The sequence below is a fragment of the Aethalodelphis obliquidens genome, unplaced genomic scaffold (genome assembly GCF_003676395.1).
Source record: "Aethalodelphis obliquidens isolate GAN/ISIS:26980383/991018 unplaced genomic scaffold, ASM367639v1 scaffold7, whole genome shotgun sequence".
Lineage (NCBI taxonomy): Eukaryota > Metazoa > Chordata > Mammalia > Artiodactyla > Delphinidae > Aethalodelphis > Aethalodelphis obliquidens.
The window spans coordinates 7,873,292-7,893,288 of NW_020837951.1; the positions used below are offsets into that span (position 1 = coordinate 7,873,292).

The following is a 19,997-nucleotide window of genomic DNA, read 5'->3' on the forward strand; positions in this document are numbered from 1 at the left end:
CTCCTGGCCCCGCCCCCGACTCTCCTCCGCCCTCCGCCACTCAGCGTTGCCCAACGAGCCCACCGGCACCAATAAGAATCTGCGGGACGCCATCCTTGTGAGGGGCAGGCCCCGGGGCGGGGCGGAGAGCTTCATTCATGTTTATGAGGGGCACGGTACCGAGCGAGTCCACTGCCTTAGAGAAATACGCGCTCCTTTCGTCATCATCCTCTCAAGCACCCGGCCGCGCCCCGCAAATTAGCCAGTCCCAGTCAGCAGCCCTGCTCCAGGCCAGAACCAGCTTCGAGCCGGGATAGAATGATAGAACTGGCGGACACCTTAGGGAGGTCGCTGAATCCTGGCCCCCAAACGTCCCGACCCAACGCAGAGACCCAGGGCGGCGGGGATGCGGCCTCTGGTCTGTCGAATCTGAGAGCTCGATTGTGGGGCAATAGGCCAAAAACCAGGCACCTACGCTACTGGGGCTCCTAACCGTTCCTGGGCAGCCTGGGAAGGCTTCCTGGAAGAGGCGACATCCTGGCCTCACGAGGCCTGGAGATGGGACGCAGTCAGAGAGCCCTGGGGTGACAGGATGCCAGATCCAGCAGGACCTTGTAGCCTTATAAGAAATTGGATTACATTTAGATGACAATAAAATGGTTCTAAGGAGGGATGACAAGATCAGATTCGTCATCTGATCAAATGGAATGGATGGGAGAGCCACCCACGGAGGGGGCAATAATCTGTCCTACCTGGGGGTGGAAGACTCCCATTTGTCCTGGAGTTTTCAGACCTTTTTCTGTCTATGACCTTCTTGGCCCCAACTAGCATGGAAAAAAGTAGTATGGAGATTCCCTTTCTACAGCTGAGATCTGGAAAGGTGTGTGTGTTTGGGTGGAGGTGGGGGAATTGCTGCAAAAACCCTCCAGAGAAGTTTCCTCAGATAAAAGGCAGTCCCTTAACAACTGATGGGGTTTCAGTACCAGTAGCCCCTCCCTCTTTCCTGCAGGCATTGGGGATATTTATCAGAGATTGTTTGATTTTGAAATAAACAAATATGTTGAGAAGACTCTGTCATTGGCTGGACTTCCACTTTTCATATCACTGCAGGGTGCCCCACCCCTGCCACATGGGAGACAGACAAGTCCTTTTCTCTCTCGGTGTTCTTTTTTTTAAATCATTGAAACTTTCTTTATACATTATAATTCAAAAACTGAATAAAAAATAATCATAAAGAGGCTTTAAATGATTTCTCTTTTGCTTAACCCTCGCCCCCAATCTCCAACCCCGGTTCTCCTTTGGTAATTCTATTGACAGCCAAGTGTGTGTCCCACGGTTGTCTGTGCTCATGAAATCCCGGTCACACCTAGACATCTATAAGGCCTTGATCTTTTTTGTTTTTGGTTTTAGTTTTGGGGGTTTTTTGGTGGCAGGGGGAGGTGGCGCACCCCACCTGTCTTCCAGGATCTCAGTTCCTAGACCAGGGATTGAACCTAGGCCACGGCAGTGAAAGCAAGGAATCCTAACCAGCAGATCACCAGGGAACTCCTTATAGGGCCTTGTTGATGCAGACAAGATTTTTTGTATCTTAACTTTCTTGCTCAACAATAAGCTCATAGGGATCCCTCTAAGACATTTACCTAACAAATAGTTAAGTAGCACCTTTCTGGGCCAGGCACTGTTTTAAACACATTCTACATAGTTGCTCATTTAATCAACAAAACTCTATGAAACATGTGCTAGTATTATATCCTGTTTCACAAGTGAGGAAACTGAGACACAAAGGAATAAAGACACATGCTCAAGTCACAAACTCAAGCTTTGAACTCTGGCCCTGGAGTCCTTATTCCTAGCCTCTGTACCTCCTTCCTGCTGCCCTCCCCCACTGGGGGTGAGGGGGCACTGCTAACTCTGCAACAGTGGCTGTACCCTAATGCATCCCCCACTTGCCTGCAGTGTTCTGCCACAGTGGATAACATCTACACCAGGGGCTTATATTTCTGCAGGTGAGATTGCGCGGAGGGGGACAGTTGGGTCCAGGGGTGTTTGCATTCCTTCCCGCCAACACTTGTAAACGTTGCAGCCCACCAGCTGTGTAGTGTGAGGAGAGCCCCCCTCTTCCAGAATGTCCCCCAGACGACTGGGTGTAGAGTACCCTGTCATTTGTACTCTGCATTTCCCTGGCTGCAGTGAAGTTGAACATCTTTCCAGGCATTTATTTTAGTAAACTGCCTCTCACTCATCCTTGGCCTATATATATTTCCAACGTCTGTTCAGCACCTTATTGTCAATTATAAAGCACTTTGGGTATCACAGATGTGAGTCCTCAGTTCTGTCCTCTATATGGGAAGTATTTTTTTCTTGATCTATTAGTGGTGGCCCCAGTTGATTCATTTGTAACAGCGGGTATTGGGGCTCTCGGCCATTCTTCCAAGAATAAGATCCCCGGGAAAATGAGATCCCAGGGGGGGAGACTCCCGCCTCATTTGGATGATTTGGAAGCAAGTCTTCCAAAGTGCAAATCTGACCTTTTCATCCCTCCTTAGAACCATTTTATTGTCTTCTAAATGTAATTCAATTTCTTATTGGAAAATCCCATTGCCTACTTTCCTGAATCTTAACTGATTTCTTTCCCTTTGTTCTGAGCAAAGCAGTCCTGTCAGTTCTCCCCTCTGGCCTGATACAGCCCTTCTCTAGGGTGGGGTGAACTCAACAGTCCTAAAAAATCGTGGAGGGGCTTCCCTGGTGGCGCAGTGGTTGAGAGTCCGCCTGCCGATGCAGGGGACACGGGTTCGTGCCCCAGTCCGGGAAGATCCCACATGCCGCGGAGTGGCTGGACCTGTGAGCCATGGCCGCTGAGCCTGCGCGTCCGGAGCCTGTGCTCCGCAACGGAAGAGGCCACAACAGTGAGAGGCCCGCGTACCGCAAAAAAAAAAAAAAAAAAAAAAAAATCGTTGAACTACACACCTCAGCTCAAGTTGGAAACAGAAATAGATGTAGAGACACAGAAGGCAAGAAACAGCACAGAAAATTCCAGGGATCCTATCTGGTATCATCCCAGTTGTGCAGGAAATTATAACTGGTGACTGGAGCCTTGGCAAAGTCACCCGGTGGCCTTGGGCATGACACCTGTCCCCTAGACCTCTGCTTCCTCCATGGTCTCCAAGGACAAAATTTTTTTTGGCCGTGCCGCGTGGCCTGCAGGATCTTGGCAGTGAAAGTGCTGAGTCCTAACCACTGGACCACCAGGGAATTCCCTCCAACGACAATTTTCATAGCCAGTGACGCCAGGAAATTTAAAAGGGGAGGGGACAGAATAGATTTATTTTCTTTTCCTTATTCAAACTTTTCCTTACTTTTTATTTTGTTTTGAAATTCTAAATTTTTTTTTTTTTGGATGGATGATACAGCATATCATTCAAATAGTCAAAGGTACAAAAAGGAGAAAAGCTTCCTTCCCACTCCAGGTCTCAGCATCCTTATTCCACGCCCCAAAAGCAAAGTTACGTTTCTTGTGATCTTACCAGAGACATTTTATGCACTTAAAAGCAAATACGAATATATTTTGATTTCCCTTTTATACTCAAAGATAGCAGCAGACTATATACATGAGTCTGCCTTGTACTTTTCCCACATATCTTTATATCCTGGACCTTATTCTGGACTGTGTTGGCACATAAGAGCTGCCCCATTGGCTAATTTGTTTTTTCAAAGCTGCATAGTACTCCTTGTTGAAGAAGTACTGTCGTGTATTTGGCCAGTCTCCTGCTGACGGACATTTAGGTTTTCAATATTTTGCCATCACAAGCAATGTTACGGTGGGTAACATCATTCCTTCCATGTGTGAGCACATCTGATGGATAAATTCCAGGAAGTGCAATGGCTAGGTCAAAGGTGATTTGCATTTGACACTTTCATACAGATTGCCACGCTGTCCTCCAGAGGGACAGGACTGGTTTCCACCCCCATGCCCCTGCAGGGCATGAGCCAGCTGCTTCCTCACCAACACACACTGTTAGCCAACTTTGATCTTGCCAATTGCATGGGTGGAAAAGTGGATTCCCAGGGTAGTTATCATTTGCGTTTATTTTATTGTGAAGGAGGGTGAGCATTTTCTTATGTTTAAAAGTCATTTGTATTTCTTTAGCGGTCCACTCCTCTCTTTTGCATCATTGCTTTTTATCTGAAAAGCCACAGATGTTTGTAGAAGAAAATAGAGAAATGTATAAAGGAGAAAATCAAAGGCATCTTAATAGGGCACCTGGAGAGCCACTGTTAGCCTTTTGTTAGCCACTGAGGTGTTCTCGTTCTCCATAAAGAACAATAGAAACAAAGCCATTGTCTGGAGAGCAAAGAAAAGAAAACAAGGGCACAGAGAAACTGGCAAGCAGGTCAGTGTCCACCCACGTGAGGCAGGTCTGCAGGCATGTGTGGAGGGTAAGTGAGGGGCCAGGGCTCCTGCTTCAACCCACACCCTCCCAAGGGGAAAGGACATGAATCCATCCATTCCCTCATTCATTTGATGAGAAATTGTCTCTATGCCAGACCTGGGCTGGGTGCTGGGGACACTGTGTTCTGGGGACAGATGACAAGGCTCTGCTCTCGAAGTGCCCTGTCCAGGGGGCAAGAGAATAGTAAAGAATGAAACTTGTGAAGAACGAATATTTGCAACCCCTGATTAGAGGCTGTAGGGGCAGGAGGCTGAGGCCCAGAGAGGGACAGAGACAGCTTGGAGCCACACAAGAGGTCAGCAAAGGCACCATGCTGGGCTTTCTAAATTCAGATCTGCCTGAGTTACTATCCCCTCTCCTGCCTCATCATGACAGCTGGAAAGGACTTCAGAAATTGGCCTTGGCCTCTTCCACCTCCATTTGCCTCTGTCTGAAACACCCTTCCCCTAAGCTCTCCCTCTTTGCTTTATTGGGTGGGTTCTTTTTTGCGGTACGCGGGCCTCTCACTGTTGTGGCCTCTCCTGTTGCGGAGAACAGGCCCCGGACGCGCAGGCTCAGCGGCCATGGCTCACGGGCCCAGCCGCTCCGCGGCATGTGGGATCTTCCCGGACTGGGGCACGAAGCCGTGTCCCCTGCATCGGCAGACGGACTCTCAACCACTGTGCCACCAGGGAAGCCCTTAGCTATTATTAAGCACTTATCCCTGTACTTGGCATTGCAATCTCTCTCTTCTTTTAATAAATTTGTTTATTTTATTTATTTATTTTTGGCTGCGTTGGGTCTTCCTTGCTGTGCATGGGCTTTCTCTAATTGCCACGAGCAGGGGCTACTCTTCGTTGTGGTGCGCGGGCTTCTCATTGCGGTGGCTTCTCTTGTCGCAGAGCACGGGCTCTAGGCGTGCGGGCTTCGGTAGTTGTGGCACACGGGCCTAGTTGCTCCGCGGCATGTGGGATCTTCCCGGACCAGGGCTCAAACCCGTGTTCCCTGCATTGGCAGGCGGATTCTTAACCACTGTGCCACCAGGGAAGCCCTGCAATCTCTTTTAAATCCTCACAAGAATTGTACGAATTAGAGATTATCCCCACTTTACAGGTAACGAAATGGAGGCTCACAGAGGGTAAGCAACTCACTCAGGGTGACACAGCCAGTATGCGGCAGAGCCAAGATACAAACCCAGGTTTTCTGCCTCTAACACGTGCCCCTACTCTCTACCACTTGTCTGGTCAATCTCTGCTGTCAATGCGCTGTGTGACCTTGGGCAATTCGCTTCCTCTCTCTGATCCTGACTCTCAGTCTCCTCCTTAGCAGAACAAGGGTTGAAATGAGTTCTGTCCCAGGTCATAATTTCTAGGGGGGTCTTGATGAGGACAAGAGCCTCCAAAGGCCACCGCACTCCGGAGAGCCTGGACTAGAGGAGTCCTGCTGCCCCTTCGCCACCCCCATCCAGGGTTCTATGGAGACCAAGGGAGGTTCAAGATCATAAGCAGGTTTACGCAGAAGCCTAGCATTCAGAAGGGAGGTACATTTCTGATGGCCACACCAGGGTTCTGTCCCTCCGATATACATAAGGACTTCCCCACCTCTGAATATCAATTCATATCCAGTGACCTACAAGAAAACACTTTTCTGTCACTGGGTGAAAAGAAACTTGCCTTAAACAGAATTCCATATCCTCAGCGGCACAGCCTCTCCTTATCCTTGCCCCGACTCTGGCTACAAAGGTGTTTAATGGATTTAGTTTATTAGGAGGGCAGAGAACCTTAGAAATGGGCCTCCCTTTGACCCTGCAATTCTACTACTTCTAAAAATGACCCTGAGGAAACAAACAATTGGAACTGTGCTCAGAGCCCCACATGCTCTGTTTATCGCTCTCCAGTGGCAGGTGACACGGTTGATGACCTGACAACGCCCTCCTTCCTGAAACCCTTTGTTCTCTGGGCTTCCCCGACACCTCCCTCCCCATTCTCCTTCTTCCTTGCTGGCTGTGCCTTACTGGCCCCGCCTTCTCCCTTCCAATCTCCTCACCTTGGCGGCCAGGGGCTCACGCCTTTCTCCAAGGTGGTCCCTGCTGTCCTGGCTCTATGATGATGTCTGACTTTCAAATGTCCCTCTTCGCTGAGCTACCGACATGAGCATCTGGTGACCTCCTGATGTCTGCAGGCATTTCTGCCTTAAAACTGCTGCTCCCCAGACCTTCCCAGCACAGAGGACAGCTCCACCATCCACCAAGGGGCTCAGGTCTAAAGCTGGACTTCACCCTGGGTTTCCCTCCCCATCACCCCTGAGGCCCCCCCACCCCAGCCTCTCCAGGAGCCACTCCCATCCCTCCAGTGGCATCTCAGGCTGCCACTGCAGGTCTACCCTCTAGCCTCCTTCCTGCTGTTCCTCTCGACCCTTACAACCATAACCATTCTCCATCATTTTTAAAGAAACCCAGATCTCGTCTCTCCTGCTTCAAATCTTCCAGTGGATTCCCACTGCACTTAGGATGAGGTCCACACTTTTGATCTTACCATCTCCAACCATTGCCGCCCCCAGCCCTGCTGTCCTCCTCTGATTCGCAACCATGCCAAGCTCATGCCCCCCTTTGTGAAAGTCCACACCTGTGAGCACCTAGCATTAAAAGTATGCATTTAATCCTCCCAACAGCTTTAGGAGTACTGTGATTATCCTCCTTATGAAGACGGGAAACTGAGGCACAGATGGGTTACGCAGCCAGCCAAAGGTCACACAGAGTGAATGCGTGACAGAGCCTCAGGCCCTTTGCACTGGGGCTCCTTCTGCCTGGAATGTTCTTCCCCTCAAAGTTCACGTGACCGATTCATGATCATTCCAGGTCTCTGCTCAAACGGCACCTTCTTGCCACATTCTTTTCACCATTTACCCTTTTGTACCTTTTGAATTTTGAACCCCGTGATTGTATTAGTATTTCAAAATAAACATTTTCTAAGAGTGTTATAAATCTCGATCTAAGAAGACTCTTAAGGGAACAAACCTGCTGATGAGACAGTATGGACAGTAGGATCCCATTTTTGTTAAAATAATTATAATTTAGAAAACAGCCTGGGTGTTACTTCCCCAGATGGTAACTGTAATGAGCTCTGAGCGGTGAGTCTAGAGGTGCTTTTTTAATATATACATATATATTTTTTTCTTTTTTAAAAATTTTATTTAGGGCTTCCCTGGTGGCGCAGTGGTTGAGAGTCCACCTGCCGATGCGGGGGACATGGGTTCGTGCCCTGGTCCGGGAGGATCCCACGTGCCGCGGAGCGGCTGGGCCCGTGGGCCGTGGCTGCTGGGTCTGCATGTCCAGAGCCTGTGGTCCGCGGCGGGAGAGGCCGCAGCAGTGAGAGGCCCGCGTACCGCAAAAAAAAAAAAAAAAAAAAAAAATTTATTTAGAGGTGACTTTTTTTTTTTGGTCGCACTGCATGGCTTACAGGATCTTAGTCCCCCAACTAGGGATTGAACCTGGGCCACAGTGCTGAGAGCTCCGGGTCCTAACCACTGGGAAGCCAGGGAATTCCCAAGAGGTGACTTTTACCGTCCTTTTACTTTTATGTGTCTTATAATTCTTCCCCCGGGAACATGCGTAAGTGGGAAGAAGAATGAATGATTTCTTCCACACTGGGTGGCTGGCACTTCAGAGCTCTCCTTGACCAACCGTCTCGGTCAGCAGTTGGGGACACTGAGGCCAGCAAGGGGCCTGAATTGATCTGGAAGCAGGTGTGGCTCCTGGATGCTCCTGGGGTGCTCCTGGGGTCCCCACTCATGGCCAAGAAGGCCCTTTGGAGGGCACCGGACATGTGGCCTGGGGTCTTGAGGTGGGCCACATCACAGAAAGGTTGGTTTCAGCTCTGCCACCTCTCCGAGGGGGCTAAATGCTCTCCAAGCTGGCCAAGCCCTTCTCTGCTCAAACTGAGAGCAGGTGTCTTACCAATTTTCAGAGGGAAAAAAAAGTGTGGAATATTTTTTCTCAATTTTTTATCACACTCTGCAACCACAATTGTCCTCAGCACCTGCTCCCTGGGGTATAAGATTTACTGAGCCTCTTCCTTGCCATTTTACAGGTGAGGAAACTGAGGACAAGAGGAGAGGAATCACCTGTGAAGGTCACCAACTAGCAAGTTGGTTCAAGGATTCAGCTCAGTTCTAGCTCCTTTTTTTTTTTTTTTTTGCGGTACACGGGCCTCTCAGTGCCGTGGCCTCTCCCGTTGCGGAGCACAGGCTCCGGACACGCAGGCTCAGCGGCCGTGGCTCACGGGCCCAGCCGCTCCGCAGCATGTGGGATCTTCCCGGACTGGGGCACGAACCCGTGTTCCCTGCATCAGCAGGCGGACTCGCAACCACTGCGCCACCAGGGAAGCCCTCCAGCTCCTTTTGATTCCACACTTAGCCCCTCTGATCAAGCTGGGAATCCCTGGCTTTTTTTTTTTTATATAATATGGATTTTCTTAAATAACAGTTAATGTGAATTCTTTCTAGACAGCAGCGCTGTGCGGAGACATTTACACGCATATATTTCGTTTGATCATCACACTCACCCTGTGAGGAAGGTTCTGTTCCGGGCAGGACCCATTTCTCAGGGGAGGCAACAAAGGCCTAACAGGGGAAGTGGCTTAGTCATTCACAGGAGTCTGTAACACCCCACGCTGCACCCAGGGCACCCCTGGACCCCGCCCCCACCTGCCCTGTGCCCTTGGACGTGCCTGGTCATCTGGTCAACTGGGCTCTGGCTTCGAGCCAGCTCTCAGTTCAGAGGGTGGCCCTGCTGGTGATGAGGAGTCCTGTGAAATGCCAACCCTCCCCAGCCCCTGGGGCCACCCTCAGTTCTCTCCCCCCTGGTGAGGGGGTCACACCGTGTGACAGGTCACCTCACCTCTCTAGGGTCCTGGCCTCTAGAGTAAGGGGGCCTGGATGAACTTGCAGAGGCCATAGCTCCCAAACCCTGGCTTCTGGGGCTACCCTTCCTCTGCTGCTGGGCAGAAGGCTCTGTCTGTCACGAGGTCTGGGGAGAAGTGGCCTGCCAGGCGTGCAGCCCCTGGGAACGCTGGCTGAGCTGCTGCAGGGCCTCGGACGGCCATCCCGAAGAGGGAGGGAGGCACTGCCTCGTGGTGCCCATTCTACAGAGGAGGAAACCAAGGCTTGGTGAGGCAAAGCAACTTGTCTAGTGTCTGACAGAACCTAGACTCTTGTAGCCCAGCCCAGGGTTCCCATCTCCAGCTCTGGCTGGTCTCCGCCAGGGACTGGCTCTGCAGCTTCCCAGCTGGCGGGCCTCGGCCTCGGCCAGTCTCCTCGCCCCCTGAAACCCTGTTTCCTCATCTGTAAAGCAGGTGGACACAGTCCTTCCTGCCTCAGAGGGCCGGAGGAGGTGAATGAGGGAGGGCTGGGCCCAGAGCACAGAGCAAGGTCTCCACACATGAGCGAGGTTAGGAATCTTTAACAGGCCGAGTCCTTAAATGCTCTTAACTGCACCTTCCACATCTATGAAATGCAGATAATAATGGTCTCAGATCCATGAAACGCAGACGACAATGCGCACAGGGCCCAGCAGGTAGTAAGCACTTCGATCAATGTTGCCATTATTATTATTATCATTATTAATTATTATCATCAAAATGGAGCTAACAGCCCTTCCTCACGGATCAGTCCGGAGAGTTAAATCAGAAGAAAACCAGTGTGTGTACGGGGCCTGGCACGCAGGAGGACCCTTGAGACGGCCTCTGCCACCTCCCACGCCGGCCGCCGGGTCTCCCCTAGAGACCTCCCTCCAGAGCTTCCCACGCCCACACTGGGTGGGAGCTTCTGTGACGCCTCCAGCTGGGCGGAAGGGGGGCTATGAGGCCTGGTGGGGGGGGGCGGCCCTTGACCACCCCAGGCCTTCAGAACAAGGCTTATGATGACAAGATTTTTCCCTTGGGGCCCCGCAAAGTGTGGGGTTACTATCATCACTAATGGCCTTGGATCCCTGGGGGCTATTTACACCCTTTGTACAAAGGAAGAGTTTAGAGAGGCAGGCCCCCTGTCCAAGGTCACCGTGTTCTCCTACCTGGAAGGAGGCAGCTTTAGCTGAGAGAGGACCCCCGCATGGGCCCAGCCACTCCATGGGTGCTTCCCACCAGAGCTTCTCAGCCGCTGGCCAGGAGGTAGCCAGGGACCTGGCACCTCTCATCCCTGGGCTTCCTGCTCCATGACCGGCTGGGGCACGAAGTGACTCATAGGTGTGGGTACGCCTGCCAAGCCTGCCCTGGGCTGGGCCAGAGAGGGGATGGGGAAGTCGGGGGGATTCCTAAGACCTCGTAGCCTTCTCCCACCCTGATGTTGGGTGAGGGGGGTGGGGAGTGTGCTGGGAGGCAGGTCTTCCCTGATAGGTCTCTGCTCTCATCCCGGGATCAGCCCAGGGATCTCTCGGCCTCCCTGGCTGTTTTCTGAGCGCAGGACTAGTCAGGACCTCCCTGTGAGTTAAATAACAACCCGCAGAGGTTAAAGGTGAGCAGGCAGAACGGGGTGTGTAGGGAGGGGGCACTTGGGAGACTTCCGGACCTTGGGGCTGGGCTTCCTGCCCAGTGGGGCTGGCTTTATCTGGCCTCTCTTATCACAGCCCACCCCTCTCCTTACCTCTCCTTACCGTTATGGCCATTTCCCTGGCCCTGCCGAGCTGGGATCCCTGGGGAGGGGGGATAGGACACGGGGTGCCCTTGACCTAAGGCGTCCAAGCCTGCCAGGGTGAGGGCTGTGTCACCAAATCATTTGATCAAAAAGATGCCAGGACACAGACCCAGTCCTCGGCCTGCAGGGTGACATCGAGGGCCTGTCCAGACGAGCTGGCAAAGGCCGTTCCCATTTCCATCTGTGTGACCGCTAGCTGACTCACTCCTGCACTTGGGAGACTCCCAGGTGCCAGGCTGCCTCCGGGTGATGCCTCCACAAGGCCCTGCCCTCTGGGAGCATTTATTCCTGGCTCCGCACCTCCCTCCACAGATGGGGATGACACCACATCACCCCAGGGTGCAAGGCTGAAGGGGTCATACCCACACCTACCCGGCTAGTCCCAGCCTCCTCTCTGGGGTGTTCTATGGGGAGATGGGGGGTTGGGGAGAGCTCAGAGCCAGAAGCTCCAGGGTTTAGGGCCTGTTTTGGTCGTTTTAAAATACAGTTTAATTGCATGAGTAAAAATATTAATTCAGGAAATATAAGAAAACACAGAGAAGCATAAAGGACAGAACCACCCCAAATAACCATGGGTAACGTTTCAGTGTGATTGCTTCCATCACACTCCTGCAGAAGCAGGAGATATTTTGTAACCTGCTCTTTCCATCTGTTGTCTTTGTGTTATTGTTATTGTTTTAATATTTATTTTATTTATTTGGCTGTGCCAAGTCTTAGTTGTGGTACGCAGGATCTTTAGTTGCTGCGTGTGGGATCTAGTTCCCTGACTAGGGATGGAACCCGGATCCCCTGAATCGGGAGCGTGGAGTCTTAGCCACTGGACCACCAGGGAAGTCCCAATCCACCTGTTGTCTTTGGAACGTCTTTCTGTCATAGTGTATATACTTCGTCCTTTCACGTGGCAGCCCAGCATCCCATCACAGGGCCGTGCTCTACCTGTGCCGCCCAGATCCTGGCCAGCAAGGCAGCATCGCCCATCAGCTTGTTAGAGGTGCCCCACCCAGACCTGTGAGTCAGGGGTCGGATGTGCAGTGACTCTGCACGCTCTAACTTATTGAAGCTGGTGGAGGTTTATGCTTTTCCACCTTTTCCACAAGCAAGGCTGCCCTGAACATCATGGACACACTGGGTGGAGGTAGCAGAGAACAGGGTTGGAGCATGGCCTTTCAGGTTCTAGTCCTGGTGTGGCCACTGTACACTGGGCCACGTGGCTCTTCTGTGTACAGGACAAGAATCAACACGTGCCCTCTCTAGTGGGTCATTCCATGACGTGCTGGCTCCCGTCTTAGAATATACAAGACCAGCTCCTTCCCTAACCCTCCTTTACCGTAGATTACTGCTACTTCTTGTCTTTGGTCCCCTTCCTCCTGTTCTCCAGTGAGCCTACTCCTCTCGGCAGGGCTTCATCCAAAGCAATCCACCCAACGGCTCTTGCCAAAGTCATCACTGAGGTCAGTGTGGCTAAGCCTGACGGTCAGTCTTCACCCGCATCTTCCTGGCCCATCGAAAGCACTTGTCTAGGTGATCACTACCATGTCTCAAAAACACCCTCTGTCCCTTAGCTTCTGGAACTCACTCTTCCTATGGTCTCTCTCTCTCTTTTTTTTTTTTTTTGGCCATGCCGTGCAGCTTGTGGGATCTTAGTTCCCTGACCAGGTATTGAACCCGGGGCCCCGGTAGTGAAAGTGAGGAGTCCCAAACACTGGACCGCCAGGGAATTCCCTCAGTGGTCTCTTACTTCATCTGTTGTCCTCAACTCCCTGACGACATTGAACACTGGAGTGTCCCAGTGGACCACGTCTCCCTACTCCGCTCTTCCCACGTGATCTCATCCTGTGTTGGGACTTTAAAAACCACCAGGCTGGCAACTCCCAAAGGTGTGTTTAGACTCTGGGGGGCTCTGAATTATATATATAGTTCAGGTATATACCTGCCAACTCAACCTGGATGTCCATCTGTCAACCTCCCATTTACCATTGAAAAACCGTGCTCCAGGGACTTCCCTGGTGGTCCAGTGGTTGACTCTGCCTTCCACTGCAGGGGGCACAGGTTCGATCCCTGGTCCCTGGTCGGGGAACTAAGATCCCACATGCATGTGGCGTGGCCAAAAGAAAAACAAAAACTGCCCAAAAACCACAATCCAGCCTGACCAGCTGCAGCCTTCTCTGTCTCAAGGATGGTAGCTCCGTCCTCCTTCCAGCCAAAGCCTAGGACTCTCAACTCCTCATTCATTCAAGCTCACATCCAATCTGAATGATTTGCCCTCACAGTAACCTATACATCCAAGCACTCCTCACCACCAGCTTCATGACCAGCTTGGTCCAGGCCACCATCATCTTCTGCCCAGATTATTACAATAGCCCTAACCAATCTCCCTGCTTCCATCTTTACCTCCTTAGTTTTTCTCAACATAGTCACTGTGAGTTTTTTCATTTTTTATTGGTATTTTTTTAAATTTATTTTTTATTGAAGTATAGTTGAATCACAATGCTGTATTAATTACTGTTGTACAGCAAAGTGGCTCAGTTATATATATATGTGTGTGTATATATATATGTATATATTCTTTTCCATATTCTTTTCCATTATGGTTGATCACAGGGTATTGAATATAGTTCTCTGTGCTATACAGTAGGACCTTGTTGTCTACCCATTCTGTATATACTAGTTTGCATCTGCTAATCCCAAACTCCCAATGCAACCCTCTCCCACCCCTGCCCACTTGGCAACCACCAGTCTATTCTCTACGTCCCTGATTCTTTTTGTTTCATAGATAGGTTCATTTGTGTCTTCTTTTAGGTTCTACATGTAAGTGATAACATATGCACTTGTCTTTCTCTTCCTGACTTACTTCACGTAGTATGATAACCTCTAGTTGCACCCATGTTGCTGCAGATGGCATTTCGTTTTTTTATGGCTGAGTAGTATTCCACTGTAGATACGTACATCTTTATCCATTCATCTGTTGATGGACATTTAGATTGTTTCCGTGTCTTGGCTATTGTGAATAGTGCTGCTATGAACATAGGGGTGCATATATCTTTTTGAATTATAGTTTTGTCTGGATATATGCCCAGGAGTGGGATTGCTGGATCATATGGTAGTTCTATTTTTAGTTTTGAGGAATCTCCATACTGTTTCCCACCGTGAGTTTTTAAAAATCATGATTGTGTCCCCCTCTGTGGAGTACTCTGAAGGCTTCCTAGGCTTGGGGCTAGAATAGATTCTCCTTCAGAGCCTCCAGAAGGAAACAACCCTGCCGATGACACCTACAGATTTCAGAAATTCACCTCCAGATCTGAGAAAATAAGTTTGTTATTTTAAGCCACCATGTTTGGCAGCCCCAAGAAACAAATACTAGTCAAGATTTTTTTTCTTACTTTCACTGGCCTTTTGTGAAGCTGTGGTCTAAGTTAATACCTACAAGCAAAGGAGAGTTGTGGTAAAAGGTTTTGCCAACGTTCCTTCCCAGGTCCCTCTAAGAGGACTCCCACCCGACAGAATGTAGAATTTGCCTCATGCGTGGCTGTCCCCAACCTCAGACTCGCAGGAAATGTATCCCCCAGAATGTGCTGCTCCTCCAAGGGTCCCAGCTCTGAACCCTCACGATCCAATCTTCCACTAACTATTCTGTCCTCCTGCCCACCTGCCACCCTAATCCAGGCTACTGCCACCTCCCCAAGCCCCTGGGGATCCTTCAGCTTCTCTGGTTATTTCCTCTCTTGCACCCTCTGTTCAGCAGCCTGAGAAGTTTTGCAAGTTACAGATTTGACTATTGTCATTCCACTGAGTAGGAGCCTCCGCAGCCTCCCGTGCTCGTGAGTCAAGTCTGAACGTGTGTCAGCCACAGCGGACTGTGCCTCCACCCCCACGCCCCCCCCACCCCGGTCACCGCTGCAGATGTAGCTCACAGCAGGCCACCTCCAGTTCCCTCATCAGCAGACTGAGCCCCATTTCTCATGTCTCCCCGCTTCCTCGGACACTGAGTGGAGAGGAGGAGCAAGGGAGCATCATGGTACCTGCCCGGCGGGGAGCATGAAGGCAAATGTTCTGGAAGGTAGGTACTCAAGAGAAAAACAGAGAAGACAAAGTCCTCTGAAGGTACGTCACGGGACATGAACTGGGTCAAAGAAAAGAACCAAGACTTGACAGATCAAATCTCAAAGGTCAGCTACAGGGTTAAGAGCTGGGGGTCTGAACATAGCACAGAACACACAGTCATTTACTGAAAAAGAGTCAACTTTAATTGTTACTGACCAATCTGCATCCAGGAATGTCTCTGAACAACTGAACAAACACGATAAAATTGTCCTATTGAAGAAACCAAGAGTTTCTGCCAGCCCCAGAGCTTCTGAGGGTTAGGCCAAGAGCAGCCCATTCCCAAGGCTGGTTCTGTCCCCCACGCCAGCTTCTCATCCCGTGAGAAGGGCTGGGGATGGGTGAGGGACCTGTCCCCTCCTCCCAGCATGCTGGGATCTCTTAGAAAGTCACCGGTGGGGTGCGCCTTTCCTCCCATCTCACTCCTGTCCTAAGGTAAATGGAGACCCTCTGGGCATCACCCCAAAAGCCAGGGAACGAAGTGAGGCAGCCCAAGTGCCTTCCCGGACTCTCAGCCAAAGCTCTGCTCCAGTCTGCTCGGCTGGTTCCTGATGCCCAGGGTGGGGATTAAATAAAATATGCACTAGAGAAAAAACTCAAATGCCCCCAAATCTCCACAACACAAGTCACAGAGCAGAAGGAAAAATAAAACAACGGCCCTAATGAGAAGCAGCAGCGGCCGGCCCTCAGAAGACGCGTTCAAACTCCGTCTGGTTGGTGGCGGCGGGATTGCGGCTCTGGTTGGTGGACTGCTGGGTGATCTGGCTGCCCTTCCGGCGCGGTGGTGCTAGGTACTCAAACATGGACGTCAGGTGGGTGGAGAGCATGCCCTTGAGGTCCGAGGGCATGGGGTCGGACCAGAAGAAGTCGTGGTTCAGGGCGTCATCACTGTCGATGCGCTGGGCGGGATCCAGCACCAGCAACTTGTCGATGAGGTCCAGTGCGTAGGGGTCACGCACATAGGCCTTCAGCCTGTCCTTCACCTTCCGCTTCTGGCCCTTGACCAGGTCCAGTTTCTCAAACAGCTCGTACTTGTCCACATTTGGCCACACCTGGGGTGGGAGGCATGGAAAAGAGGATGTAGTCAGTTCAGGGGGTGCGAGGCTGGTCCACCGGTCAAGCACTTGAAGGGACTAAACGCTCTCCGTTCAGAAGCTCCCAGACCGCCCCTGGAAGGCAAACTTGACCCCTCCAAGGTGAAAGCAGCAGGAACAACATAGTTGGCAAACGCCAAGTACCGGGCTCTTTGACACGAGTTGTCTGGCGTATATGCACCAAGCCTGATAGAACCACAGTTGTCTCACAGCAGAGCAGCTCAGCTCTCAAGTGAGGGGCTCAGACGCTCTCCCCAAAGCCACAGAACTAAAGGGATGCAGCCGAGACTTGAACAGTCTGTGTGGCTCTAAACAGCAGACCCCAACCAACCACCAGCAACCTCTCCAGAATAGAGCTTTTCCTCTATCCAGCACCCACCCCTCCCCTGCCAGGGAGACTTGTCTGCAGCCCGACTCCGTACCTCAGGAGTGATGGAGCCACAGAGCTGGCTGATGAGGGCAAGCTGGTGCTGCTCTGTGTTGCCCTGCATGATAGGGCTGCGGGTCCACATCTCTGCCATGATGCACCCAGCGCCCCACAGGTCAATGGGGGGGCCGTAGTCCCGCTCCCCTGAGAAGAAGAGCACACCAGGAGGGCCCCTTGAGCCCGACAGCCTCCTGAGAGGCAATGCCCCCGGGTCGGGGGCTCAAGAAGCCCTGGCAGCGGGGGGCTGAGGCCGGGTAAGTGCCCAGCCCCTGCTTCCCTCTGCCAGCTCGGGAGAGTCCTCACCGAGCAACAGCTCCGGGGGCCGGTACCAGAGCGTCACCACACGGTTGGTGTAGCGGTTGGGCTGGCTGTTCTTGGCCAGGCTGAAGGCCCGGGCCAGCCCAAAGTCTGCCAGCTTCAGAACTCCATCGCGGGTGATGAGCACATTAGCCGCCTTCATATCCCTGTGCAGGATCTGCAGGAAGCACAAAGGCGAGGGTTCCCGAGGGTCCTTTAGCCACACCCACCCCACAGTGAGAGCAAAGGCCAACCCAAGCCTTGGTCTCTCCTCCCCTACTCTGGCCCCCACCTTGTTCCTGTGGATGTAGTAGAGACCATTGAGCAACATCTGCATGACCCTCTTGATCTCAGACAGTGTGAACTTGACTAAGACGTTGCTCAGCAGCCCGGCAAGGTCATGCTCGCAGAAGTCAAACACCAGGTATATACTGCCTTTGCAGCGGTTATAGGGGGAAGCTGAGACCGGAAGAATGAGGGGGACAGAGAGGGACAAGAAAAAAATCAAAAATCTCATATGCAACTCACTTTCCCACAAGCAGCTCCTACCCTCTCCAACCTATGGACCCCTGGATATCCAGGTGCGAATTCCTTCACGGTAAAATATTTTCTGAGCACCTTCTCTGGACTGGGTACTGCGGCAGGCCCCGAGGAGGCACCTGCTCTGATGAAAGGGCCACAGAAAGCAGTCACACTTGGTAGGTCTGGGTTAAGAAGAGGCAATGTAAGTATGTCCAGTTCCAACTTTTGCAAACAAAACCTTAAGCAATAAGCCTCATTTCCTCCATCTGAAAATGGGGATGAGATCCGAACAACTTACCTTTGGTTCGACAGATCTCAATCAAGTTGACCACATTCTCGTGTTTTAGAAGCTGGAGGATCTTGATTTCCCGCAAGGCTGTAATGGGGAACTGGGTGGGAAAAAGACAGGAGAAGGTCAGAAGTGGGTGAGCGCACCACAAACCAAGGAACTGGCCAGGGAGTCCACAGGAAGGGTCAAAGGTTGGGAGACAGAGTAAGAGCGTAGGCTCTGAAATTAGCTGTCTCAAATGCCACATTTGTAAAATGGGTGTAATAGTATGCATCCCTCAAGGAGCTGGTTTCAGACAACGAATTGAAATAGCGATACTTCACACAAATGCTCTATTACTAGTTACTAAATGCTCCAACCTTGTAAGTTTCTTCAACCTTATAAGTTTTAGCTCTATGCCTGTGCTTAACTGTGAGATGGTTAACAAATACAAAAATAAAGAAGCAAGTCTCTTGAAAGCTGGACCAGAGCTAAGATGGGGTGGGGGGTGGAAGGCACTGTTGTTTTTCAAATGAATACCAGTCACCCTTTTAAAGTCATTGCATATAACTTATTATTATTTTACATTCAACAAAATTAAACCCTAAAGAAAAAGTGCTCAAAGCCTTCCTAACTTCAAGAACCAAGGTGCACTCCGTGCAAGCATGGGCTCCCCCTCCTGCCACCAACCATATTCACCTATGAATGAACTATGAAGCGCCTTTAAAACATTTGAATTAAAAGATTTAACTTGGAAGTCAAATTCCCTGGAATATGGAAATTTCCAAACACGTAAACTGAACCTATACGTGAGAGTCCCAGAAGCAGCAGGGTGGAAACCCAACCTCACGCCCAAGGGAGCTGGCCGACCTGCCCACCTCACCCGTACTCACCCCCTCCTTCTCATTCTCCATCAGTACCTTCTTCAGAGCCACTTTTTGGCCGGTCTTGCGATGCTTTGCCTTAAACACCTCCCTGCAGGCCGAGAGGGGGACCCAAGAGGACTCTTCAGGCCATTTCCGCAGGGCCCGCCCCTCCCCCACCAGAGGAGAACAGGAAAGGGAATCCGGGCGGGGCTGGGCCGGGTACCCAGGGCACTCGGCTACCCCACCACGCGGTGTCTTCGGTCCCTCTCCGAGCCTCTACCTCCTTCCCTCTGCCCCTTCTCCTCACCCGGGAGTCTCACGGAGAGATACCGTTCCACTCACATGCTCCTCTCTGCAACCCCTCCCTGCCCCCCATCAAGGGCCTCAAGCTCCTCCCCGCCAGCCAGTTCTGTCAGGCCCGGGCGGGCTGCGGCGCGGCCTAGCGAGACCACGGGACAAGTCTGTGACTAAATGGCTTCCCCACCAACTGGGCCCGGGCCTGGGCGTCCCAACGTCTGCCCGGAGGGGTGCAGGCTTAGGGCTCCCGGTCCCTGGGGGCCAAGCCTTACCCGAAGGTGCCTTGGCCGATTTTAGCGAGCTTCTCATATTTGGACACCTCATCACAAAAGGGGCATTCCACCGAGTCGTACTGCTTTGCCATGGCCGCCTCCAGTGCGCCGCCGCCACCTCCAGCCGCCGCCGCCGTCGCTGCTCCCGCTCCGGGTCCCGCCGCCGTGCTCCAGGCCCCTCCGCGGCCGCGCCACTTCCGCCTCCACGTCCACTTCCGGCCTCGCGGCGCCGACCCCACCTCTTCCGCCCGCCGCCCGCCGCCAGGCCCCCTGGGACTTGTAGTTCCCGAGAGGCCAGGAGGAGCCGGAGCTGCAGAGGCGCCTCCGCCACCGCCGCTGCCCCCGCCTCCGCCGCCGCCACTGCTGGCGGCGCCCCCGATCGGGGGCGCGGGGAGCCGGGGCGCCGGGGCTGGGGCTCGGGGTGGTCCGTCCCGCTGCATTGGCTCGGGCCGCCGCCGCTGCCGAAGCCGCTGCCGCTCTGGCGCCCGATCCGGGGCCAGCCGCAGTGCCCTGCTCCTCCTCCTCCGACGGCACCGCCTCCGCCAGGCTGCGCTGGGAGCGGGGCGGGGGGGCGGCCCCCGAGCCGCGGCCTGGGGGCTCCCTGGCCGGGCCCGGGCCCGGGGCGGCCGGGCGAGGGGGCCGGACGGGAAGAGCCGATGAGGAGGCGGCCCGAGAGCCCGGGAGGGGGCGCGTTATAAAGGGGGAGGTGCCCCAGCCTCGCCCTCCCCTCCCCCTCCTCCCGCCCCCTCGCTCCTCCCTC

At 52.5% G+C, this 19,997-nt stretch overlaps 1 protein-coding gene across 2 annotated transcripts; it reads right to left on the reverse strand.

Moving 5' to 3' along the window:
* Positions 1-15,317: 15,317 nt before the first annotated feature.
* CDK9 (cyclin dependent kinase 9) lies at positions 15,318-19,899 on the reverse strand. 2 transcript variants are annotated; one of them, XM_027104774.1, is made up of 7 exons: positions 19,238-19,899; positions 18,696-18,777; positions 17,833-17,923; positions 17,541-17,716; positions 17,019-17,190; positions 16,711-16,859; positions 15,318-16,246 (listed from the first exon to the last, which is right to left on the reverse strand). In XM_027104774.1, exons 1-7 carry the CDS (start codon positions 19,675-19,677, stop codon positions 15,881-15,883), a joined length of 1,476 nt encoding a protein of 491 aa, XP_026960575.1. In that variant the 5' UTR covers positions 19,678-19,899; the 3' UTR covers positions 15,318-15,880. The 2 variants fall into 2 exon arrangements, with proteins under 2 accessions (XP_026960575.1, XP_026960576.1); XM_027104775.1 differs by lacking the exon at positions 17,541-17,716 and adding an exon at positions 17,305-17,471 and having other exon boundaries at positions 19,238-19,894.
* Between the last annotated feature and the right edge of the window lie 98 nt (positions 19,900-19,997).

What these genes read in the sequence shown, in the direction of transcription:
- CDK9 (XM_027104774.1), bottom strand. Translation starts at nt 19,677, where the DNA reads ATGCAGCGGGACGGACCACCCCGAGCCCCAGCCCCGGCGCCCCGGCTC. An exon ending in ATCGGCCAAGGCACCTTCGG is followed by an intron (nt 18,778 to 19,237) that starts GTAAGGCTTGGC and finishes CTCGGCCTGCAG; the next exon opens with GGAGGTGTTTAAGGCAAAGC. An exon ending in TAGGAGCTGCTTGTGGGAAA is followed by an intron (nt 17,191 to 17,540) that starts GTGAGTTGCATA and finishes TGCTTCCTGCAG; the next exon opens with ATCCTGCACAGGGATATGAA.